The 23,151-nt window shown below is 36.2% G+C and overlaps 1 protein-coding gene across 1 annotated transcript; it reads left to right on the top strand.

Annotated features, from left to right (window-relative positions):
* Nucleotides 1-233: 233 nt before the first annotated feature.
* LOC128867589 (facilitated trehalose transporter Tret1-like) lies at nucleotides 234-16,287 on the top strand. The gene is made up of 6 exons (XM_054108956.1): nucleotides 234-912; nucleotides 10,656-10,860; nucleotides 10,926-11,061; nucleotides 14,517-14,711; nucleotides 14,785-14,933; nucleotides 15,017-16,287. Exons 2-6 carry the CDS (start codon nucleotides 10,738-10,740, stop codon nucleotides 16,055-16,057), a joined length of 1,644 nt encoding a protein of 547 aa, XP_053964931.1. The 5' UTR covers nucleotides 234-912; nucleotides 10,656-10,737; the 3' UTR covers nucleotides 16,058-16,287.
* Nucleotides 16,288-23,151: the final 6,864 nt, after the last annotated feature.

The raw sequence follows: 23,151 nt of genomic DNA, 5'->3' as shown, positions 1-23,151 counted from the left end.
GCAACGCAATCAAAAGCTAGCAGCGCAAGTGAGGAATCAAATCAATTAAATGTTAAAACAAATATTATCGAGAGCAAAGTAATAGCAGTACTCTTAGGAGTCGTTTGCGATAACGTTTTACAACAAATCAAAATAATAACAAAATACTTGAGTATTGAATGCTGTTCTGGCATGTAGTTGATCGCACGGTGGCTACGCGTGCCGCCCCTGGAAAGCTGCCGTGTTTGAGAGTCACCATATTTTCCAGCTAAAGCACACCAGTTGGCATCGAGTATTATCTAATCGATCGTCAAGAGTGAAAGCCTTCTTTCGCTGTCAAGCGAGACTCATTTGTTCAGAACCATAGCTGGTGTCAGCGGGTTTGGACGCGTTGCACAAATACGCGCACCTAGCAACGGGTGAAAATATTTGATTTAAAAGTTGTGATATATTCCATTCGCCGGTTTATTAAAAACGACATAAAGTGTGGGAATTTCCTTAATAGCAATCAAATTGGAGAATAAGGAGAAGAGCTGTGAATTTATAAATCTAACTGGAATTAAGAAAGTGATTGCATAATGAAAATATTTTAAAATTTTCAACGGCGAATGTACAATGTTAAATAAATTATAATAAAAAAAATATAGTTAATGGCAACACAAAATACTCCGACAAAGTATTCCTTTGTTTCGCCGTATCATTTCATCGCGCGTATGGCAGTCGAAGTTACTTCGCTGCTATACAAAATTAATGATCGCACAAAAGTATTGAACGAATAGCCAGCTAAATTAAAACAACTGGTCAAAAACATTAATATTATGCGCATAATCTATAAATCAAACGCAAGTCACGAAAGCAGTTAAAAAATTGGATTCATTAATTAATTACAAATACTTTTCCCAAAAGCAACAAAAGTCAGCTTTACAGCTACAGGTAATGCAAGTATATATAGGTATATAATATATATGTATAATCTACAGTATATATGTAATCTACAATATAAATCACATACTATATTTTATTTAAAAAAAGGCCTAACAATTTTTTATAAAGCCTCTGGGGCTTCCCTTACAATCAAAAACAAAATTGAAATAAAAAAAAAAACCAAAAACGAGAACTATTTATCTCGGTTTTTTGTATAATTTTTTTGTTATAATGGCAACATGGCAAATAAAAATTAAACATAAAAAATTTAGGGAGTAGCATCAAAAAAAATAATGCCTTTTTGAGTCACCCTAATGCACATATACAGGGTAGCCCTTATAATGGTGTATTTTATTTATTTTTTATTTATTTATTTAAAAGAGTAGCAGTTATTAATAACTATTTCACTTACGAAATAAGCACTGGCTGCCAGGGCCTTCGGCTTATGGTATCTTAACTAGGGTAATAATACAGGTAAGTAAGAATACAAGAGGATGGAAGGGAGCAGTTGAGGGAGTATTAGAAGATTAGTGGGTAGTGTGAGTTTGACCGGAGTATAATTTTATATATATTTTCGCAAAGAGTTACAAATTAATTTAATGCTATTCGGTGTTGTTAAGTAGCTTCGCAAGTTCAAGGTTAGGACGAATTGCATTTCTAGTGCATTCCAATCCCGGGCAGGTATCGAGGAGGTGTGTAGTCGTCTGAGTTGCAAAAAGGGCAGTCTGGTTTGACTGTGCCGTTTAGGATGTGAACATGGGTGGCTGTAGTGTGACCGATTCGAAGGCGTGTAAATATCTTGAGGTTCTTGGAAGTCATGTGTGTAGCATATATGGGCTTGATGTGAGTAGGGTTGTACTTTTTGTAGTGGTGTTGATAATTAATCCATTGACTTTTGTACGCATCCTGAAGAGATTTTAGTATAGTTTTCCGAATATCTTTGATAGTAAAATGTGCACTGAAGTGAAGGGTTTCTTGGGCAGCTTCTTTGGCTCTATGTAGTATCAGCGGTCTCGTTGCCTTGTATTCCGGCATGACCCGGAACCGACATGATCCTTATGGAATTTTTATTTGATACGATATTATTTCGGATTTCGGTGATTATTGGAGATTCGTTAGAATGGTTCAATATAGCGTCCATTACGGATTTACTATCGCTGCAAGTAATAAATTTCCCGCCTTTATTGGAGGCATAAACTACCGCTTCAAGCAATGCAGCTGCTTCCGCTGTGAATAGTGAGCAGTAGGAAAGTAAAGGACCGACTGAGATTGAGACACCAAGCTGGTTGTGACTGCAAACGATGTACTGATGTCTGTTTTAGATCCATCGGTATAAACGAACTCTCATTCGTTTCTTAAAGGAGCAACGATTTCATTGATTCATGTTGGACGTATTCATTAGAGGAGGTGGACTCTTTGGGGAATTTTAGCAAAGCCGCGATAAAAGTGGTTTTTGGATTCAAGCCTGGTGGGAAAACTGGAATTGGTGGCAAAATCGCATCTGGTGTGACATTCAGTTTGTGCATTAGTTCAACCCAACGTTGTATGGTGGACGGTTTGCGGCTATTTTTATATTGTTGCTTCGCTGAGTTTACCAGTCCAAGTAATATTTTATTTCTGCAGTGAAGAAGCTTGGGTAGGAGCATTATTGTGTTCCGGTTCACTCTGTGGGATATATCCGGTAATCCGTGTGTGTTTTTATTCATATGTTTTATTGACAGTGACGAGTGATGTAATGCGCAAATAGTGCGTTTATTGAAAATAAGTCAAATTCATCTTTTCGAAACTGCGATTTTACGCTGACCTTTATTTCTGAGGGGCCATGAAGAACAGATGCTACGTGAACTACCCATTAACAATTTAGGAAGCTAAAGCAAATATCGAGCACGGGATTCGTGAGATAGAGTCAGAATCCGTCAATGAATGAATTCCATCAATAATGGAAATATTTACTCTTTCAAATAAACAAATAGTATAAGAATATAAGAGCCACTCGATTGTTCTCGGGCTCGATTGCCACTGCTCAAGTGACATGAAACGTTAAATTATGGAAAGAATGCTAATAGCGAGCGCTTTTCGAGAAACCATGGCAAGCATTTGAGCGAATTTCGATTCAAAAAAAGCTTCTCGATAAGCGGCGGCACTACATTATTTAGCTACTTTTTCGGGCATTTGGGGACGTTTATTAAGAAAAGTGCACCAGATATGGTTTTTTCATTGCTGCTGTTCGTGGTAACTTATTCACATAGACCAACGAATTCAAGTAGCTGAGCCAAATGTTTTCATATAGAAATAACCGAATTGCTGGTTTTGAAAGCAGCATGGCTTATACCAGCTGAAATCAAGAGTCCTCCAAATAATATTTATTTTTATTTTATGGCTATTTACGGCTAGATTTTTTATGGCTATTTACGGCTAGATTTTCTTCGTTTCCAATTAAATGGACAATACTTGATTGGTACTTACACACATGAATACTCGTTACCGAGTAAGAAGTGCCCCAAAGTTCAATGGACATTATTTAAGAATTATCTACGGCAGCGAAAGTCATTTAAAATGCTGTCGATCTCTTTCCTATTTTCCTTTCTCTTACGATATTTCCTAGGTTTCATTGTGTTCCAGATCATTGCAGCATAGAGTATAACGGCAAAAGCTAGTTTGTCGGGTCTGAAATCACGATACATCCAGCTATTCCATTGCAAGCCTGCAAACTGCTATTTAATAAAAAGTTTTCTGCGACTACGGAGCGAAGCTGGTGAACAAATGAATTCCAATTGCTAACTTTCCGCAATAATACCTGTAAGTGCTCAACGCACGAAGCCTGTACTCACTCCCATTAGGCAGGACATTGGTCTGTTTACTCGGCACTGCTAGATGTATTGCCAGAATGAAACTATAAACAACTTAAAAAAAATAGTAAAACGCCAATTTGAAGTTTTCAGTTTTGCACATTCAAATAGGAAAACGGCGTTTCAGAGGCTTATCATTGCCTGCCGCAAGCATGAAATCCGTGGCCAACCGATTGCTAGGCACTCATAATCGGTATTATTTGCAATAATAAATATTAATTGAGTATCAAATACGGAATTTTACAAAATATTTTAGTACGAATACGCTTGTAATTTAAAATGCAATGCCTTATCTTATTCAGTCAACATTGATTGCATTTTTTAATTTTTTTTCAATGGCGACCTTACGTCTGAAGTGTATTTTAAATATTTACTAGAATTAAACAATACTTAGAAGACTGCTTACATACATAGACATAAATGTACGTGTACACTGGATGAATTATAACAAATACATTGTAACAATCAGTTTATTTTATATTTATTCCATTGTTGCTCTTTACATGGAACTTCTTATTGATTCTTGGAGTCGAGTTCTTTCTAACTAAAATCAGTTGTTTTTTTTTTGTCTGTACAATGACTGGCAATAAATTGCCAATTGTTTTGTATTTAGTTTAATAATTTGAAATGTCCAATTCATTTATTATTATTATTTTATTTGTTGGTTTTGTATCTCGAAGAACGCTCATACTTACATATGAAATTTCGAATGAATATTTTGCGAGACAAAAAAAGACCTTCATGTCGCTCAAACGCTAATCTTGACATTATCTAATACTTGAAAATATTTAACATGAAATGCTTATTCCAAATTTTATTTCTTCGATTTTGTTTTTTAAGAAACTGAGGAGGTTAATAATTAAAATTTGTAAATGAGAAATTAAGTGTTGTAGCCAACACTTGAATTTTTTGTATTAATATATTTGCGTCATAAATCACAAAACACGCGTGAATACCAAAAAATCAGTAGTTTATTCGAACATAATTACAAATAAAATAATGATAAGAGTGCTATGACTCATACAATCTTGGGCGGTTTACTTGGGTATTATAATTTATGGCTTCAAATGAGGTACTTGCATTATAAATTGGTTTACATAAAGTACCGTTTTTACATATGACATTATTTGTCAATCCATTTTTATTATTTTGGTAACATTTGAAGTCAAACATTTGACCCAATGAGAACCAGCCATAACATACAGGCCCTGATACATCATTGGTTGAATTTGTTATATAGTGCGTCGTTTGGCTGCATGAATGATATCGAAATCGATAACTGCGGTTTGACAGCTGAGGACGGCAAACAGTGTAGACATTTCTCTTCAGTAAAGTTAAAGAAGTCATCGGGAATCTTTTAAGGGGGAAGTCTACTGTGAATTTTTCAAAAAATCGATTTTTTTTTTATTAGCTTAAAAAATACTTTGAACCCTCTTAAATAAGGGACAATATGTGTTACAGCTGGCTAAATTTTTCTTCGTTGAAATTTCGACTTTTTCCCGAAGCGCTCCAAAGCGCGTACCTGCTATACTGAAACTTTAAACGCATTTTTCTAGAAACTAAGTTTTTGTATACGGTGTACACGATATTTCGAGTTCTGATAAATGAATCAGCTTAAAAATTTAATTATATATTCTCTGTAATAGTGTCTCTCGTCTGACATAGGATTTTTTTGATATCGTTATTTGTTAAATTGTTATAAACAATAGTAACATCAATTTTAGGCAAAAAACAAGAAAAAAATTTCAGGAATTTTTTTTTCAACGCCAACATAATCCTACGTCAGACGAGAGTCAATACTATGTATATGATAACAATATTTTGTTTTTTTGTTTTAGATCACCGAAACGTAAGATTTCATGTACACCGTTTAGGCACCTAAGAAAAGCGGACCTGCGCTTGCAGAAGTGCCACAGCGGCCATTTTGAATATTTTGACTTAAATTTTTTTTTTCAAAAACTTAAATATATAATAAAGATAAGAGTTTAAATAGATTTTATGTACGAGCAATATTTTGTTAGAAATAAAATCCGGAAAATAAGCCTGTTTTTTCCCTTGTCACAGTAGACTTCCCCCTTAACGCCAGAACAACGCTTCCAAATTAAGGAAATTGGCTTGTCAAAAATATATCTGTTCGCAAAGTTCATAGAGCAAAAAGTTGAAGAAGACAACGAAATGTCAATTTTCCGCAAGGATCTTAGCTTACGTACCAATAAAATAAAAATAAAAATAAAATAATTGGCGCGTACACTTCTGTTAGGTATTTGGCCGAGCTCCACCTGTTTGTGGTGTGCGTCTCGATTTTGTTCCACAAATGGGACCTACAGTTTCAAGCCGACTCTGAACGGCAGATATTTTTATGAGGAGCTTTTTCATGGCAGAAATACAATCGGAGGTTTGCCATTGCCTGCCGAGGGGCGACCGCTATTAGAAAAATGTTTTTATTAATTTTGCTTTCACCGAGATTCGAACCAACGACCTCTCTGTGAATTCCGAATAGTAATCACGCACCAACCCATCCGGATACGGCTGTCGCCAATAAAATACAATACAATAAAATTTGCTGATTGGGCTCATTTAGATTCATAATTCAAATTTATTGGTAAAGAAGGCAAAAATTCGAATGATCGAAGACACCATGTAATTCATAGATGTCATGAAATTATCTACCAGATTATAATAAAAAAAGACTACATTCCAACAATATTCCTGTTTATTGTATCAGATTAATATTAATCGATGACGCTTTTCTGTCTCTTTATATCAATCCATTCTGACGATTTTTAAGGAAAACCATAAAAACAGATTTGTCTTTTTTTTAATTGTTATAGGGGCCTTACCCCACAGAATGCAGAATGCAGATTGAAAACGGAAAATTGTATCTATCAAAATGCGAAGATGGGCATTTGCCTCAAATTCCATGTTCACTTTCCCGAAATAAATGATTGGAAATCTGAAACCGTTCTATGCGGCTACTATATTCCAATCATCGCAGATAGTTCAAAAATATGTAATGGAGTAGGATCTGTCGTTTACACCCAGTAACTCTCATCGAGAGAAACGGCTTACAGATTACCGAGGAAATTAACATCGAGGCAAAGCTAATAGGCCTGTCGCTTCTTTTAAAACTCTCCTTCCTCAAAGACAGCTGTGATTAAAGCATTTAGATAAGTAATGACTAACTAAATATGTTAGAGGATGTCATAGATCTACACAGCATTCTGGAACATTGGCATGCTTCATATTAAAACATATAATATGAAAACATATTAGTACACGAGTAAAGTGTCTGAGAAAAGACTTAAACATCGATGCTTCCCGCTGAGTTTATAGCCTTACTTGAATTGGGGCTAGTATCATATAAAGTAGCTGATATTAATAGTTGGGCTAATCTAGACACCTGCAGAATGTCGTAGTCAGCTCTCATTAACAAACAAAACATTAAACAAACAACAAAAACATTAAACAAACAAAAACAATTAATTTACGGAAACTCTCAACCGGAAGCATGCGACTTCTCACGGGAGCATCAACGAAAGACTGCTATTGAACATAAGGGAGCTCTGCATAAAGACTGCTATTGAACATAAGAGAGCTCTGCATAAATGATTTCTGTAGGAGCTGTAGCGTTTTTACAAATGCCTAACTCTTCAAAGGCCGCTTTTCACATTTCTAACGAACTACCTGTTGGAAGGTATGTACGGTGTTGGCACAATCTCGCTACAAAGTCTGATTAGAGATAGATATGAGGTATTTTATTTGAACCACAACAAATCTCTACAGGTATTGCTATCGTGTGAACTTTTTTAAGAGCAGCTCGTCTAACCTAATATATTGTAGCTAAAAAGTAATGAAATCACGTGCCTGACGTAACAAATTAATACAGTCATTCTTAGTAGGACTGCGTAAGTAACCAATTAATAAATTCCCCTGACGATTTTCGAAAAGGTGGACTATAATTTGCGGTGCCGACTTATCCACTTTGAATATATTTAGTTAGCATCCTTTTCTTTTATTCATCGCATCGGTTTATGTTCAGCATCATAGCGTTTAATACAGGATTTCATCAACCGTCCAAACTTTTGCCCAAATAACTTTGCAACAATTCCAAAAATTCTTTATAACTTTTTTATACAAAGTCTCTGAAATTTGTACTTTGCATTTTCATAGTTTTTATCTTATCTGCCACTATTGAATTATTCGATTGTTAAGCAGTAGTTTTTTGACTTTTTGTAAATTTTCTTTACTTCTACATGAGGCACCTCCCACAGATGTCTCATCCAAAGGTATCTACTTCATATTGAAGTAGTCCGCTTGTATATGAAGGTGCAAAGCTCCGTTTTACCTCCAAATTTCCTTTTTAGGAATTTAATCACAAAGCGCGGGGGTTTCCATTTTCCGTTAAAATGGTCCTGCTGTTTATTCCAGACATAATTGCAAATAAGCCAAATAAAAAATTAATATTTAGTGTTGTTTAGATTCATATCAGTTACGTGATATCAGGCCTGGTATATTCAAAATCTTACTGGAAATAAGGAAATTATTATTAGCGGCAAAATTTGTTTTAATGACTGGGTGCTTGCCTCTTTAACCCTAGAGTACGAAACATATTTTACGTACGTTGTAACGAATGATCGTCGAATCGACGACGTATTTTTTAATTGACTACAGCTATAGCTTAAAACCAAACATACTCTGTTAATAAATGATTTTAATTATTTTGACATTCGATTAATCTATATGAACAACAAATTCAATTTGTATTCATAGGAAAAGGATTTATTTAATTTTTGTACTAACTCATTTCATGTTGTACAAAATTTTGAGATCATAAAAAAAGCAACTAAATATTATTGTAAAACAAAAATAAAAGGAGTAAAAACTTAAAAATTACACATTCTTAGCTTGATAAAAAGTTCAAGAAAAATTAAAAAAATATTCACATTGAACAAGAGTCACACAGTTCAACTTTGTGCTCTCCACATATAGGTTTTTCGCATTTATCACATTTTGACTTCGTCATTCGTCGTTTTTGGTACGGACATGATCTGCACATACTTCTTTTATTTTCTTTTTTATCCTTTTTGGTTAACTCCCCGTTGTTTTTACTGCAATTCGGAGTAATAATATTTTCAATATTTGCTCTTGTCTTGCTAAGTAACTTTGGCATTTCCAGTCTTTCTTTTTGCCATGGTTCAACAAGACTCTTGAGGAGCTCTTTCATGAATTGTCTGCGGTTGAGAGGTTTTATTCCGGCGGTAAACATATTGTGTGTATAAATTACGTAGCTGTTAATAAATGCTATATTTAGGATACCATAAAATATACACATTGGCCATCTATTTGTCTTTCGTGAACACGACATGACACGACACATTTGGTCCAACGTATCGACTCCGCCTTTTGTTATGATATTTCAATATCACTGCCTGAGTTTCTAGAAACCAACGGGGAAACATTGGCCTCTTCTGATTCAGAAGAAGTTTTTGAAAAGCTGTCGTCACTTATCACCACGTCGCTTTCGTCTGCATCGCTTTCAATTACATCCTCATTATCAGAATAATAACAACTCTCAAAAAACTTTTCAATTTCATTATCGGTTAATGCTTTTTTATTATAAGCCATTTTGTTTTTCAACTAAAGTAAAAAAGGACAAAGTAAATAATTCCGCAATATAAAAATACAAATAAGTAATGATATTAATCCAGACATAAAAGTCACGCTAGTACTAACCTTCGACAATTCGACGAGCACAAAACAAAAATAAGTAATGTTCTAGCAACGCGGTTTAAAAAACACGACTGCTTGCAACAAGAGTCAATGACCTACTAACACCATGCAAAATTTGAGAGTGTTAGACACACACATTTAAAAGCAATTTAGTAAAAAAAAAAAACGATACTCGTCGAATCGTCGATCATTCGTACTCCAGGGTTAAGGGAGAAAAAGTTGTTTTAGGAAAAAGAGATTTTCTTTATATTGATTGTAAGTTGAGTTTGAAGATCTGCTTCGACGATTCAAAACTGGTTTGCCATACAAAAGCATACTCGACTATGCTGGCTGTCGTGCAAATAATAAAAAGATCAAACGAAAAAATGTTTCGAATCCGTCGAATAAACTCTTGTGTGTATTTTTATGCAGGCGTTTATAATATTTATTTCCAATACGTGCGAAAAAGTCAATTTCATTGATAAGAATTCATGTTGAAATAATTATTGGCATACAATGGCGGAATACTAATATAGGAAACGAGGAAATTGATAGCTTTATAGAAGTCTGATTATTTTAATTTTCTATTGTAATTTGACACGTTGTCGTTTAGTTATACAAATTTACTTCACTCCCAATATTAGGCACCTTTTCCTAAGTTTTCAATTAAACTTTTTTCAAGTTTATGCAAATATTTTTTATATGCGCTTCCGTATTGAATTAACATTGTCAGCGAATAGTGTTTTATTACTATCATTTTTTTGGATTTATAATTGTTTTATAATGAATGATTTAATTGTTGAATGAAAGTACATACATACGGACACATACAGTTTACCCATTTGGTATGGATTTAGTGGGAACCCATATTTTTAAATATAATTAAAAACTTATTAGAGCACAGTTTAATTTCAATCGAAAATCTTTAAATATGTGCATATGTAGGCATAAGAGAGAGAGGACTACTATTCATATTAAAATTAATAGGTATTAAATTCAGTGTTGTTAATTAGATACGTAAATATTGAGAAGCGCTCATTTCCTAAACCGCAGACTTAGGTCAGTTTTTTAAGACACAATTTAATAGTATACAGAACTATATATAGCAAAAGGTTTTCCATTAAATTTATCTAATAAATTTATTAAAAAAAATTACTTACGCCAAATTTTCTCTTCATTCGATATATTTTGCAGGAACCTTACAAACTAAACTAAACGAAAAGCCGTGAAAATTTATAACGCAAAGTATAAAGCAGTCAAATAATAAAGCACAAAAATGAATCCAGAATTATCGAAGATACAAAGCAGCAATCTTGCGCTCTCACCACTCATCGCCAAAGCACTCAAAAAAAAGCCAACAAAACCGTTGGGAGAACGCACAAAGGCGGTGCGACGACAGGTAAATGGCCATAATTTCAGCGTAAATATTTTATGAAGGAAGTTTGTATTTAATATGTAACGCAGGAATTGATGGTGTTGCTGGGAAATGCCTGCGTGGTGTCATCAGGCATGTCGGTGGCACTGCCTTCCGTTTCATTGCCACAACTAACAAGTATAGATGATATTTATCAGCTCAGTACGGAGGAAATCAGTTGGTTTGGTAAGAAAAAAAAAAACGATTTTCTTTATTAAATAAAACATTCAAGGGTCGATGAATTTATTGTGATTTAAATAAGAATTTTAGTTGAATAGCTTGAAAATACGCCTCATGTAATAGTGATGGGCGACCGCCGCAGACGAATGGGATGATATGTGGCTACCAAACTCTCTTTCCAAACTTAGAAAGAATTTGAATTCTTGCGCAATTATTTTCTTTATATTTCATTTTTTTGTTTGTTTGTTTTATTTTACTTGTTTTTATGAAGCTTTTGAACTCCATTTCTGATTATCTGATTAAAAATGTAATTTTTCAATATTTTTAATAACCTTAGATTAAAAAAATTGGAAATCGAACGAAATTTAGAAAATATATTGTAAACTAAAGCCCTTTAAAAAATTATTATGTGAAAAAATTGATGAAACTAATCAAGCTAGAATACTGTTTGGCTTATAGCTTTGGCAACGATATCCCATTTATGCAAATCGGCACCTCTTGCTAGGTATTCTTTTCTATACATATTTTACTTTTACTACGTCCATAACTTCTGTGCAAAAATGTCAACATTTTTTAATTGCATTCACATCAGTTTGAGCTTGGTGGCAGTGAGCTTATGTACAAAATATATTGTTGGAAACCACCAATTTTTGTTACATTGAATAGGGAATCGCTAAAAACTCCACCTGAGCAGATTAAAACGAGGCAGATGCTAAGTAACACAGGCTGCCACATTTCTAAACAATCACTGCGCTACGCTTTTCCAAGACTTGTCACTGAATCTGAATCCGAACTCACAATAGGCAAAGCAATTCAATTCAATAGAGGATATCTCAAAGTCAAGTCCAATTTTCTTCTCCCGCGAATTTGAAAGGTTGCAACAAAGCATGCCAGTCGCTTCCTCTTACCAAACGAGGTTTCAGACATGGTGTGACTTCTTAAACCATATGCCGGAGAAGTTCGTGCGAGCCGCACAAGTCAATCGTTCATGCACAATTTAATACAAGAGCGCACAACTCACATCATCGGCCTAAACAAGCGCTCTAGTTTTGCCGGATAGTTTGGAAACCGATAAAGAAGCAAAGGGAATCAATTGATATGATGGTGAATGAGAAGACCAGCATCGATAAGAATGTCAGTCCTGAAGTTGAACGGAGAATATATCTCGCCAACAAAAGACAAGTGCTAATTATACTAAATAGGCAATTGAGTAGTAAATTTCTCTCTCGACAAACAAGGCTAACACTTTACAAGTCTCTAATCATGCCTGCCCTGTTATAAGGCGCACGACACGTTTGAAAGACTCTGCGGATGATTTTTAGGCCTTTGCACGTTAGCAATGGCGAGTAACGCAGGCGATAGAACAATACTGAGTTTTAGGACAACATAAACAAAGTGCAGCAAGGAAAGATCCAGAGGCTCCGCTGGCTAAGTCTTGTCGTTGGAACGGGTACAAACAGACAGAGGAAGAGGAAGGCCTCCTCTGCTTTGGAAAGATCAGGTGGAGAAGGATGTGACACTACTTGGTGTGTTCCACTGACACCGGTGTGCAGAAGAAAGAAACGTCTGGCGCGCTTTGTTAAACTCGGTCATCGCATAAGCGTCAATCAAAACGAAGTCAAAATCAATCGAACATCCTTTTGCTTCTCCTCTAATACCGAGTACCCGAAAAATTGTAAGGCTATTGGCTGCGGTGGAATAAAAAGATGTAATATTTCCCTTCGGTTTCTGCTTTCCACTGAAAAAAATACAAAGGTTGTACTTAAAAATTACATTCACAGGAGTAAATATACTCACTTCCCTCATTTTGTAGAGATTTTCCAATGTACCAAAAATTCTTTTCCAAATTATGTAAAAAGAAATAAAATTCAGTAGAAAATTGCATATACTCGTATTTACAAAGCCGCTCCAAATAGTTGAATTAAACATTCGAAAACTGCTAATCTAATTTCAAAATCTTACAAGCCGGTACTTACATACAAAATAAATGATAACTATCTTCACGTGAAAAATCCATGACGCTGATAGAATTGATTTGAGTTGAAAAATAACACTTGATATTGAACAGTTTACTGCGAAACTCAACTAAACTAATTAGTCGATATCGCGCCACTTCTATTTATTCTTTGGAAATATGCCGTTCCTTCAGAGAAATTATGTAAAATTTTGTGTTTACGACTCCTATTTTTTCTCCTCTACTATGACTTTCCTCGTGGTACCAATTTTTTTTTCTGGGTACACCGAAATCCAATTTCTTCTACAGTAACTTTACGTATGAAGAAATGTGATCTTTGAAGCGATCTTTGGTCACGTTGTTCCTTTCTTCCGTAGATTGTCGTCTTGATACGGATGTGCTGTGCCGGTCGTCTAATAAAGTGAATGAAAGTATTATATAATATTACATTTTACAGTCGTCCTACCTGTAGTGTAGAATATTATGTATGGGGTTCAATCCACGTCACCAGTCCAGGGCAGTATGGGAGCTCAATTGGTATTACCTTCGTCTGCGAAGTGTGGCGGAAGACCCCATTATGGTACTACTACTGGTACTGGAAATAAAAACATCTGACCATCGCTCCAACTTGCTTGTGAGGTTGGCTACTCGGCGAGTTTTGTGGTGGCTGTGGTTTAACACCCAAGGTTAAGTTAGATTACGCTGGTAGTCGGACTGTACGACCAACTCACTAAGACTTTACAAGTCCGTTCTCCCGATGCAGGAACCTAATTTATTTTTCTTCATGGAATCATTTTGTGGCTTTTATTAAGCGCTGGATTGGTCCCATCCCCACGCCAGACAGTTCCGTAAGAGAATTGAAAAAATATTTACCTAGCTTTAGCTAATTGCAAAGGACAGCATCTACAATATTCATGGGAGAAAACTCCTAATCTCAAGGAATGCCTCCCAAATAGCCAATGACCGGTTATATAAGCCACGACCTTCGAGATATCCTCTCTTGAAAGGCTAAGCAGTTCCTTTGTCTTTTTCTTATTTCTTTGTGGCCATAGTAACCTAGTCTCCATACGATACGAACCTATTTGATAATGTTATTTTTAATTATTAATTTGCGATTAAAGATTCACTTGTTGTGGAATTAACAAACAACTACCTATGTGCCGGGCAGCAGAGGTTTCAGATAGACATTGAAACCTACAAACATGGTTAATGTGCTCACTTCGCACTGCCAATTGGTATCCAATAAGATTTCAGTCAATACGCATTAATTTGATCGTATGTGCTTTTGAATAGCAAAAGCTCAGGCCGATGTCGTCTTTACTCATTACTAAAGTAAAGCACCCTTGATGCAGTCTTCTTGACGTTGTGGTTTCATGAGGTACTGGGAATGGTATTACTCACTAATATATATGGCATTATAAACAAAAATAATTTTAATTAGTTTTCTCTATGTAATATCGAAAAACAATCCTTTGATGCTTATATTTCTCTAATTTTTCTCTTTAAGCATCCATCAACAGTATGGCCTGTCCCATTGGGGGTTTGATAGTCGGTTATCTCATGGATCGCTTTGGACGCAAAAACACAATGCTTTTAACCAATCTTGTTGGTTTATTAGGTTGGGCATTGCTGGTCACGGCACCCTTTCAAAGCTCCAGGGATTTAATTTTCATACAACTGTTGCTTGGTCGTTTCGTGTCAGGTATGTTGTTATTGTTGTTTTCCAAAGACATGTGCAAAATAGTTAATTATCGAATTATATTTTCCAAAAACAGGACTTATGATGGGCGCGGCTCTGTCGCCCGTGGGCTCATACTCGGCAGAAATCAGTTTACCACGTATACGTGGACGACTGATTTTGGGTTCATCAATTGCCATAGCTACCGGCATATTGCTGATGTATGTATTGGGATTCTTCATACGGGTACGTACGAAAACTTATTCTTCCAGCTATTTGCAACTTTTTATTCATAATTATTGTAATTTTCTTTTACATCTCTCCCACAGAACCATTTTCAATTAATCTGCCTCATCTCAGCTATTTATCAGTTTATTTCATTCTGCTGTGTTTTACCAATACCAGAGTCTCCTAGCTGGTTGCTACAACAGGGCTACTCGGAAAAGGCACGGAAATCACTCAAATATTTTCGTGGTCTCTCTTCCGCAGACAACACCACTTATGACGAGTTTGAAAAGGAGCTGGCGCTCATCAAAAAAACATCTGACCAAAGCCGCGCTGACGCTGAAAATGAATCACTCTTGCAAGCCATACGCGCCCGTGAAGTATACAAGCCGCTCATTATGATGATTGGCTTCTTCTTCTTTCAGCAATTCTCTGGCATTGTTATTGTGATAGTATTTGCTTCACAAATCGCCACAAGCGCAGGCGTATCGGCCGATCCTATGCTCGTAGCTATCTTTGTCGGCATTGCACGCATCATCACCACATTCTTCATGAGCACCATTTTTGAGCGATGGGGTCGACGACCAGCGGGTATGCTCTCGGCAACTGGTATGACTATCGCCATGTTCCTATTAGCGGCCAACGGTTGGTGGCCTATACTCGGCGAGACCTTTGCACTATTGCCAGTGATTTGCATTGTTCTACACATCATCTTCTCAACACTGGGTCTCCTGACACTGCCTTTCGTGATGATCTCCGAGGTATTTCCGCAACGTATACGAGGCAGTGCTAATGGCTTTACGCTGTTCGTTGGACTTACCTTCTCATTCAGCGTGGTGAAATTATACCCCACCGTAGAGTCGCTGATCGGTACACCCAATAGCTTCTTCGGCTTTGGGTTTATTTCACTATTGGCTTTGGTGTTCATTGTTTTCGCTGTGCCCGAGACGAAAGGTCGCACATTGCTGGAGATTGAGAACTACTTCCGTACGGGACGACGCGTAACAAATGCACAAGTGGCGCGTCGCGAGTCGCAGATTGCGATGGAAGTAGCAGCGGGTGTTTATAGTTCACAGTATGAACTGGATGAAGTAATCATGCGTTTAAGTAAAGTGCATGAAGATTGTGAAGCAGAGATTGAGTGATACAAATAAAGTAGGATATTAGTAGAATTAAAATAAGAAAATTGACACAAAAGAATTTTTCCATATTAACTTATCGTAATGTAAGTATGCGTTTATTTAGAAATAAGTGTACTTAAATTAAAAACAAATACAGTAATTAAGCTGTGATGTAAGCACTTTGTTAAAAGTTCAATACAGGTACTATCATCTAATTGATCAACAAATTAATAAAGCAATAATTTTTATTTGAAGATGATAAATTTTTCATAATTTAGCGCATCGAAGTATCTGATGGGAAATTCAATTGGGGAAATCTATAATATAATAATTGGAATACTGAAAATTGAAGTGGAGCAGTCGTACTACAAATGACTACTCGACATAGCAAGGAGGTCAAAGCTCTGCATCCTCGCGTTTTACTGCATGTGTAATCGATTTACTAGGGTAAGATTTGCGGCACATCATTCTACGAAAGAACCGGGTGTCTGATGGCAGAATTGAGTTTTAAATTGAAAGTTTCTGTCTACCTACTACTGAGCCCATATGCTCATATGGGGGAAAGGGGCGGCGTTAGCTTCGTTATTCATGCGGGGTATTTAGTCCCGATGTCGATGTCGCAATGGACGGGTGAGCAACGTGCGTTCGCATTCGAAGCGTATTTCAAGATCAATGATTCATGTGGAACTGCTCGTCACAGTTTTTATACACTTTACAATATTCGACGCCTACTAATACCACAAGTGAAGATTTGATTCGTTCACAAGTGCATAAGTTCCGGACATACAGCTAGGACATCGAAAACAAATAAAAATATTGAACTCGTCGCTACAAGTTTTCACGGTAATCCGCGTCAGACTCTGGGCAAGATAGCTGTTACCCTGGGACTTCTAAAAATTATTGTGATCCAAATAGTGAAGAAGGATCTTAGAATTCACCCCTTCAAAATTCAAATCGTGCAAACGCTTGAGGGGTTATGTACATTTAGAAAACCGAAAAAAGCGAATTTTCCAGATTTTTTTTATGAGAAAACTTTTAAATTATTGATCCAAAAATTTGTGCACATATTATGTTATCTTGTAACTGTATTTTAAGGCTAAGTATTCGGCCGCCGTAGCCGAATGGGTTGGTGCGTGATTACCATTCGGAATTCACAGAGAGGTCGTTGGTTCGAATCTCGGTGAAAGCAAAAGTAATAAAAACATTTTTCTAATAGCGGTCGCCCTTCGGCAGGCAATGGGAAACCTCCGAGTGTGATTCTGCCATGAAAAAGCTCCTCATAAAAATATTTGCCGTTCGGAGTCGGCTTGAAACTGTAGGTCCCTCCATTTTGTGGAACAACATCAAGACGCACACCACAAATCGGAGGAGGAGCTCGGCCAAACACCTAACAGAAGTGTACGCGCCAATTATTTATTTTTTTTTTTTTTTATTAGTAAAAATATTTATTTGGAAGGGAGCTACTGCTGATCTGCGGGAGCTTCTCTCAAAAAAGACGATTTGCGGTGACCACTATGTCTCTGAACTGGATCCTCTGAAATTAAAAAACCAAACAGATTTCGCTAAAGTAATGTTAAATCTAGTAATTAATTGAAGGAATAAGTAAAATAAATTTTTTTGACAAAATGGCGGTTTCTAAAAAAAAATCGGTTTGTGACTAAAATTTCGGCCTTAAATTGTTTATAAAAAAATATTCATCAGTGAGAAAAAGTCTTCGATTAATTACTAAAAAATATACTTAAGACGCTAAAATTTTGTTAAAATGTGAGACTAATCGGTTTAGCCGTTTTCGAGTAATGTTGGTCACCGTCTTTGAAAACACCATTTTGTGAAAAACGCATTTAAAGTTTCAAAAGCATTTTATATTGGATCCTATTTTTTTGTAACTTACATAAGGTTGTCTATTCCAGGACTATATAATAAAACCTCCGCCGCTTCGGCAGCTTCTAATAACTCGAGCTGATGTTGTCTGCGGGCCATTCTTCCATCTCGGGTGCTCTCACGCGCTCTGAGATCGGATATGTTCACGCACTGCTCATCTTCTTTTTCGACATATGAATGCGCATTGGGCCCAAGTGTAATTCCTATTGCCTTCATATAACACAATAGGGATACCATTCCTTCATTAAATTTGCCTGCAGCTATGTATGCAGTGATTTCCGCAGTTTTCGAACCGGTCGGAACAATTTTGGGAGAGATTTTCCAAATCAGTTGATTGTAGCTCTCGTTGTTGTTTTGGTTAAAACCACCGACACATCTTTCTAATAAATTCTCACTGCTGAGATCTGTTTAAATCGGAAGTATAGCCTCAGCAACATCTTCCTGTAATAGCTCATAATCATGTTCGAAAGTGGATAATTCATAGGCAGTGCCAGCTACACCATCAGTCGGTCCGTCCGGTCACTTATCGTGTTGAGGTTTTTCGTCTGTTGAACAATAATGAAAATATGTGGTCCAGATAGCATTATACGTACAGTGAAATTCCCCATTACGGACAGTCCTTATAACCGGACAGCTCCAATAACCGGACAAATTTTGGGTACACAGGTTTTTCATTCATTTTTTCATACATATATCATCCTAATAAACGGACACTCTAATAACCGGACGCGGACAAAGTATTTCAAACCATTTTCATAAAAAAATTTCTCATAAACGGACAAAATTCAAAAATATCACAAGCAAGCTTTGTTGTTCATTATAAAAATGAAATAGGTGATTCCCCTTTTAACATGTATGCACACATTCAAGTCCTGTGTTTTAAATTAAGAGTAGTTTTCCATTCAGTTTGTTAAGTCAGTTGCATGCGAATGGTTGCGCTCAAAGTTCGTAATAATATAGCGCCGAAAAAGAAGGTACTTTCTATTAAAGAAAAAATGAAAATTATTAAAGTTTTCGAAAAAGATAAATTATCAGTACGTGGAATTGCAAAAAGGTAAAGTACACTGAGCCCAAAAATTTAATGGTAGGTACACGTTTCTTTTGATTTGAAAGGTTCAATATTGGCAAAACACTAGCTGCTGAAATCAATAAAAATAAAGAAAAAATTCGTTCTAAATGGGAGTCTGGAGTAAATGTTCATCAAAAGCGAAGCTTTCTTAAAGAAGGCGGCTCTGAAATAGACAAGATGTGTTTTAATTGGTTCGGTAAAGCTAGAAGTCAAAACATTCCGATTTCTGGTCCCATTTTGAAAGCAAAGGCAATGGAAATTGCAGGCAAACTGGGTGTACCTAATTTTAATGCTTCAGATGGATGGTTAAACAAATGGCGAATAAGGAATAATGTTGCTTTCAAATGCGTATCTGGTGAAGCTGCAGATGTAAACCAGGATGGTATCGAACAGTTTAGGACAAAACTGCCATCTCTGTTGACCGGTTACAAGCCTCAAGACATTTAGAACGCAGACGAAAGTGGGCTTTTTTTCGTGCCTTATCTGACAAAACCCTCGCTCTTAAATCCGAAAAATGCGTGGGCGGTGCACTATCAAAGGAAAGACTCACAATTTTGTTCTGTGCTAACAAGGCTGGAGATAAGGAGCTGCTTTTGGTTATAGGTAAAGCAGCCCGTCCTCGATTTTTAAACATGTTCCAATCGCAAAACTGCTAGTGGATTGAAAGTCTAATAAAAAAGCATGGATGACTCGAGAAGTAATGAGTGAATGGCTGCAGCTGTTCAATCGAAGAATAAAGGCCCAGAAATGAAAAATTATCTTGTTTTTAGATAACGCGGCTTCTCAATCAAAGGAATTAAACTTAACCAACATAAAAATTATTTTCTTGCCGCCAAATACAACGGCAGTTAGCCAACCCCATGATCAAGGTATAATCCAAAACTTTAAAACTTTGTATAGAAGCTTAGTTTTAAAACACTAGTATTGAAATGTAAAGACTTGTACAATGTACTTAATCGATATATGTACATATATGTATTTATATGCAATACTAAAGTATGCAAATATTCTTTACTTCCAAAAATTTTTTAAATAAACTATGTACAATACAATTTATATGTGTGGTATATATTTTGTGACTTCATCCCTTATAAGCGGACATCTCCCATAGCCGGACAAAAACACTGCGACGGTGAGTGTCCGGTTATAAGGAATTTCACTGTATTTATATGAATTAGACATCATTGGAAAGGGCCCGCATTTGCAATTTTCCCCCGGGGCCCGGATATGCTCTCTACGGCCCTGGCTACCTTTTTTGAATTCTGATATCAACTGGCCACCTCGGAGCTGTGATTTAAGCCCGTTGGACTATTTTTTATGGAGAGCCGTTAAGGACAAATGCTATGCGAACCATCCAGAGACGATTGATGATTTAAAACACGAAATCGAAGTTGCCATTCATGAAATTGGAGCCCAAACAATCGAAAATATGCTTAAAAATTGGGTTGATCGAATGGCCTACTGTAAACCCAGTCCTGGCAGCCAATTGAACGATATTATTTTTCATTCATAAATGACAATGTTTAATCTTGAAAAAAAAAAAAAAAAGTTGTTTGTATTTTGGTTAAAGATCCAATAGTACGCATACACATTTTTACTACTTTCTCACAGAGTCATTAAAAATTCCAAATTTCCTTTTTTATTATTATATGTTATTAATTATTCGATGTATTGAGAGAATTGAAACAATAACGGAACGGGATACGGAAATATAATTTTTAGCAACGGCCGCCAGAGACATCTACTGGTAAATGCAAGCACAATTGCTTTTTTATAATTCTGTTATATTTTCGTCAGACAGTACGAAATAAAATCAGCGGAAATCACTTCCCAATTGGAACCTGTTGGAACATATTCTCCGTTCAAACATATTTTCCATTGGAACGTAGGCATTATTGGTTTGAGACTATGCTAAGTTAAAAATCTTTAAACGCTCTAAATACAAAATCCACTCGTAACGGATTCACCACAGTAGGCAAAAATATAGTAAAGTAGTTCGGGACTTACCACAGTAGACAACAACTTCAACAACTTACCACACTAGTTCGTGATATACCACAGTGGGCAAAAACTTCCCACAGCAGTGAGGTATTTACCATACTTGATGTGAAAAATTAATTGTTAGAGAACTTCTCATATTTTAATTTGATAAAAGGTGTAAACATTACCGCAATTCATGATGTTTTGAATACTGGTACATTTCGGGTGTTTTCTATATATGTAATTCTATATGAGACTTTTCCATACCTCATATTAGATTTTTTTATTTATTATACATATTTAGGAAATATCAAATAACAAAGGTGCCTACGCCTTTTCGGGAATGTTAGAAGCTAGGCCTTCTTGCTCGTTCTTGTGGTGTGCGTATTGATGTTTTTCCCCAAATGGAGGGATCCACAGTTTTATACCTGCCTTCAAATGGCAGATGATTTTTTTTATAAGGAGCTCTTTCATGGCAAAATATTCCCGAAGGTTTGCCATTACCTGCCGAGTGAGAGCTGCTGTTTCTATCATTTGGTGTTTCATGCTCGGAGATTCGAAACTGGACACTACCGAATGTAGTCACGCACCAACGAAACAAATAGGGTTTGCACATTTTTAACAAGTTTTATAACTTACAATTCATCCTGTAGTTACATAGAAGCAAACCACGGAATCATAGGAAACAATCCGTAAATATGCACATAATCCGTAAAGCTGTTCCATTACAGGGTGGCGCAAAAAGTGACACACAATTGTTTTTTTTTTGTTTTGTTCAAAACATGATAATTTTTTTAAACGGCCTAGTTATTTTGAAGAAAAATTTTTCATATCTGTTCTTTTTCATATCTGTTCTCGTTACGCCTGGGTTTGGGGTTCTGGATGGTATGTGCTGTAAGTTTAAGTAAGCTAGTCCCTCTAAGTAGCCCAACAGGAAGTATAGTATTCTGGGATCGATTGATCGGTCGGTCTTCAAAATCGCAATGAACCCTCTTGTTGTGTAGACGGTAGCACCGTTCTGTTGAAAACACAATCAAATTCCAAAACCTCCAGATTCGATATTAAGAACTCATTGAACATATACATGCAGTACCGTCCGCCTGTGACCGGACAACAAATTTATTAACTTTCCCCTGTCAAATGTAATAAAAACGAAATGTATCGAAAACCGAATGTATCAAAAAAAAATTTTAATTCAAATAGACTAAAAATTTTTACGAAACCTCTTACTTTACAGTTCTGTTCGCATGCCCAACCAAAGGGTCTTCTTCAATCCTTCATTACCCAAATCTTATCAAATTCCATGTACAGGGTTGCCAATATTCGACAGACCCATCTGGCAACCCTGTATCTTTTGACAGAGACGTCAGATTGCTTAATGACATACCGCGTTGGAAGCGTCAGTCCAAGCAGATTTTTACCATGGAACTGTACACGCCACGCGAGCGCTCCCAAATTGTTAAATTTACATTCAACAAAAGAAGTCAATTATGAAAACTCAACGTGCCTATAAAAAATTAAGTAATGTGAAAAGTGCGCCTTCTAAGAACACCATTAAACGTTTGTACGAAAGGTTTTCGACTGGTGATGCTCTTCTAATCCAAAGAGGCCAAATCAAAACCGACCAAGGCGTCGCCAAGGACATCCCAAAATCGCCGTTCTCAGCAGTTGGGCATTGCTCGGACCACTTTACAATGAATTATCCGCATTTATTTGCTTTTATTCCCGTATAAGATTCAATTGACGCAAAGATTGTTGCCTGCGGACAAGCCTCGTCGATTGGAATGGGCCCAAAGAGTCATCGAAATCCGTCGTGGCCGTCGAATGTGGGCAACCCTGTACATGAAAAGCTGAGCTCTTCCAAATTACCTGGTTTGCATGAGGCTGTTCCCTTTGTTTGTGATGAAGTCCTTGATGTTGTCTAAGAAATGAGGGTATCCAAAGTTTTATGATTTTTATGGAAGCTTTGTCATTACTTACCGTGGGGTGAAAGCTGACGGAAATTTGTTTTTTATTATTTATTATAATGTGTATACATATGAAATAGCGGGCATAGATCTCGCCACGCACACAATAGTAGTCATATACAAGATTACGCGGCTATTTCGCCATCTACCACGAATAAATTTTTGTTTAACTCAAAAGCTTCGAAGCAAAGTTAGTAAGCAAAAGCTATGAATTTAATTTT

Source organism: Anastrepha ludens, chromosome 6 (assembly GCF_028408465.1).
Source record: "Anastrepha ludens isolate Willacy chromosome 6, idAnaLude1.1, whole genome shotgun sequence".
In the NCBI taxonomy this organism is placed as follows: Eukaryota; Metazoa; Arthropoda; class Insecta; order Diptera; family Tephritidae; genus Anastrepha; species Anastrepha ludens.
The sequence above is the reverse complement of the archived record's forward strand: the minus strand, read 5'-3'. Positions and strand labels throughout refer to the sequence as shown.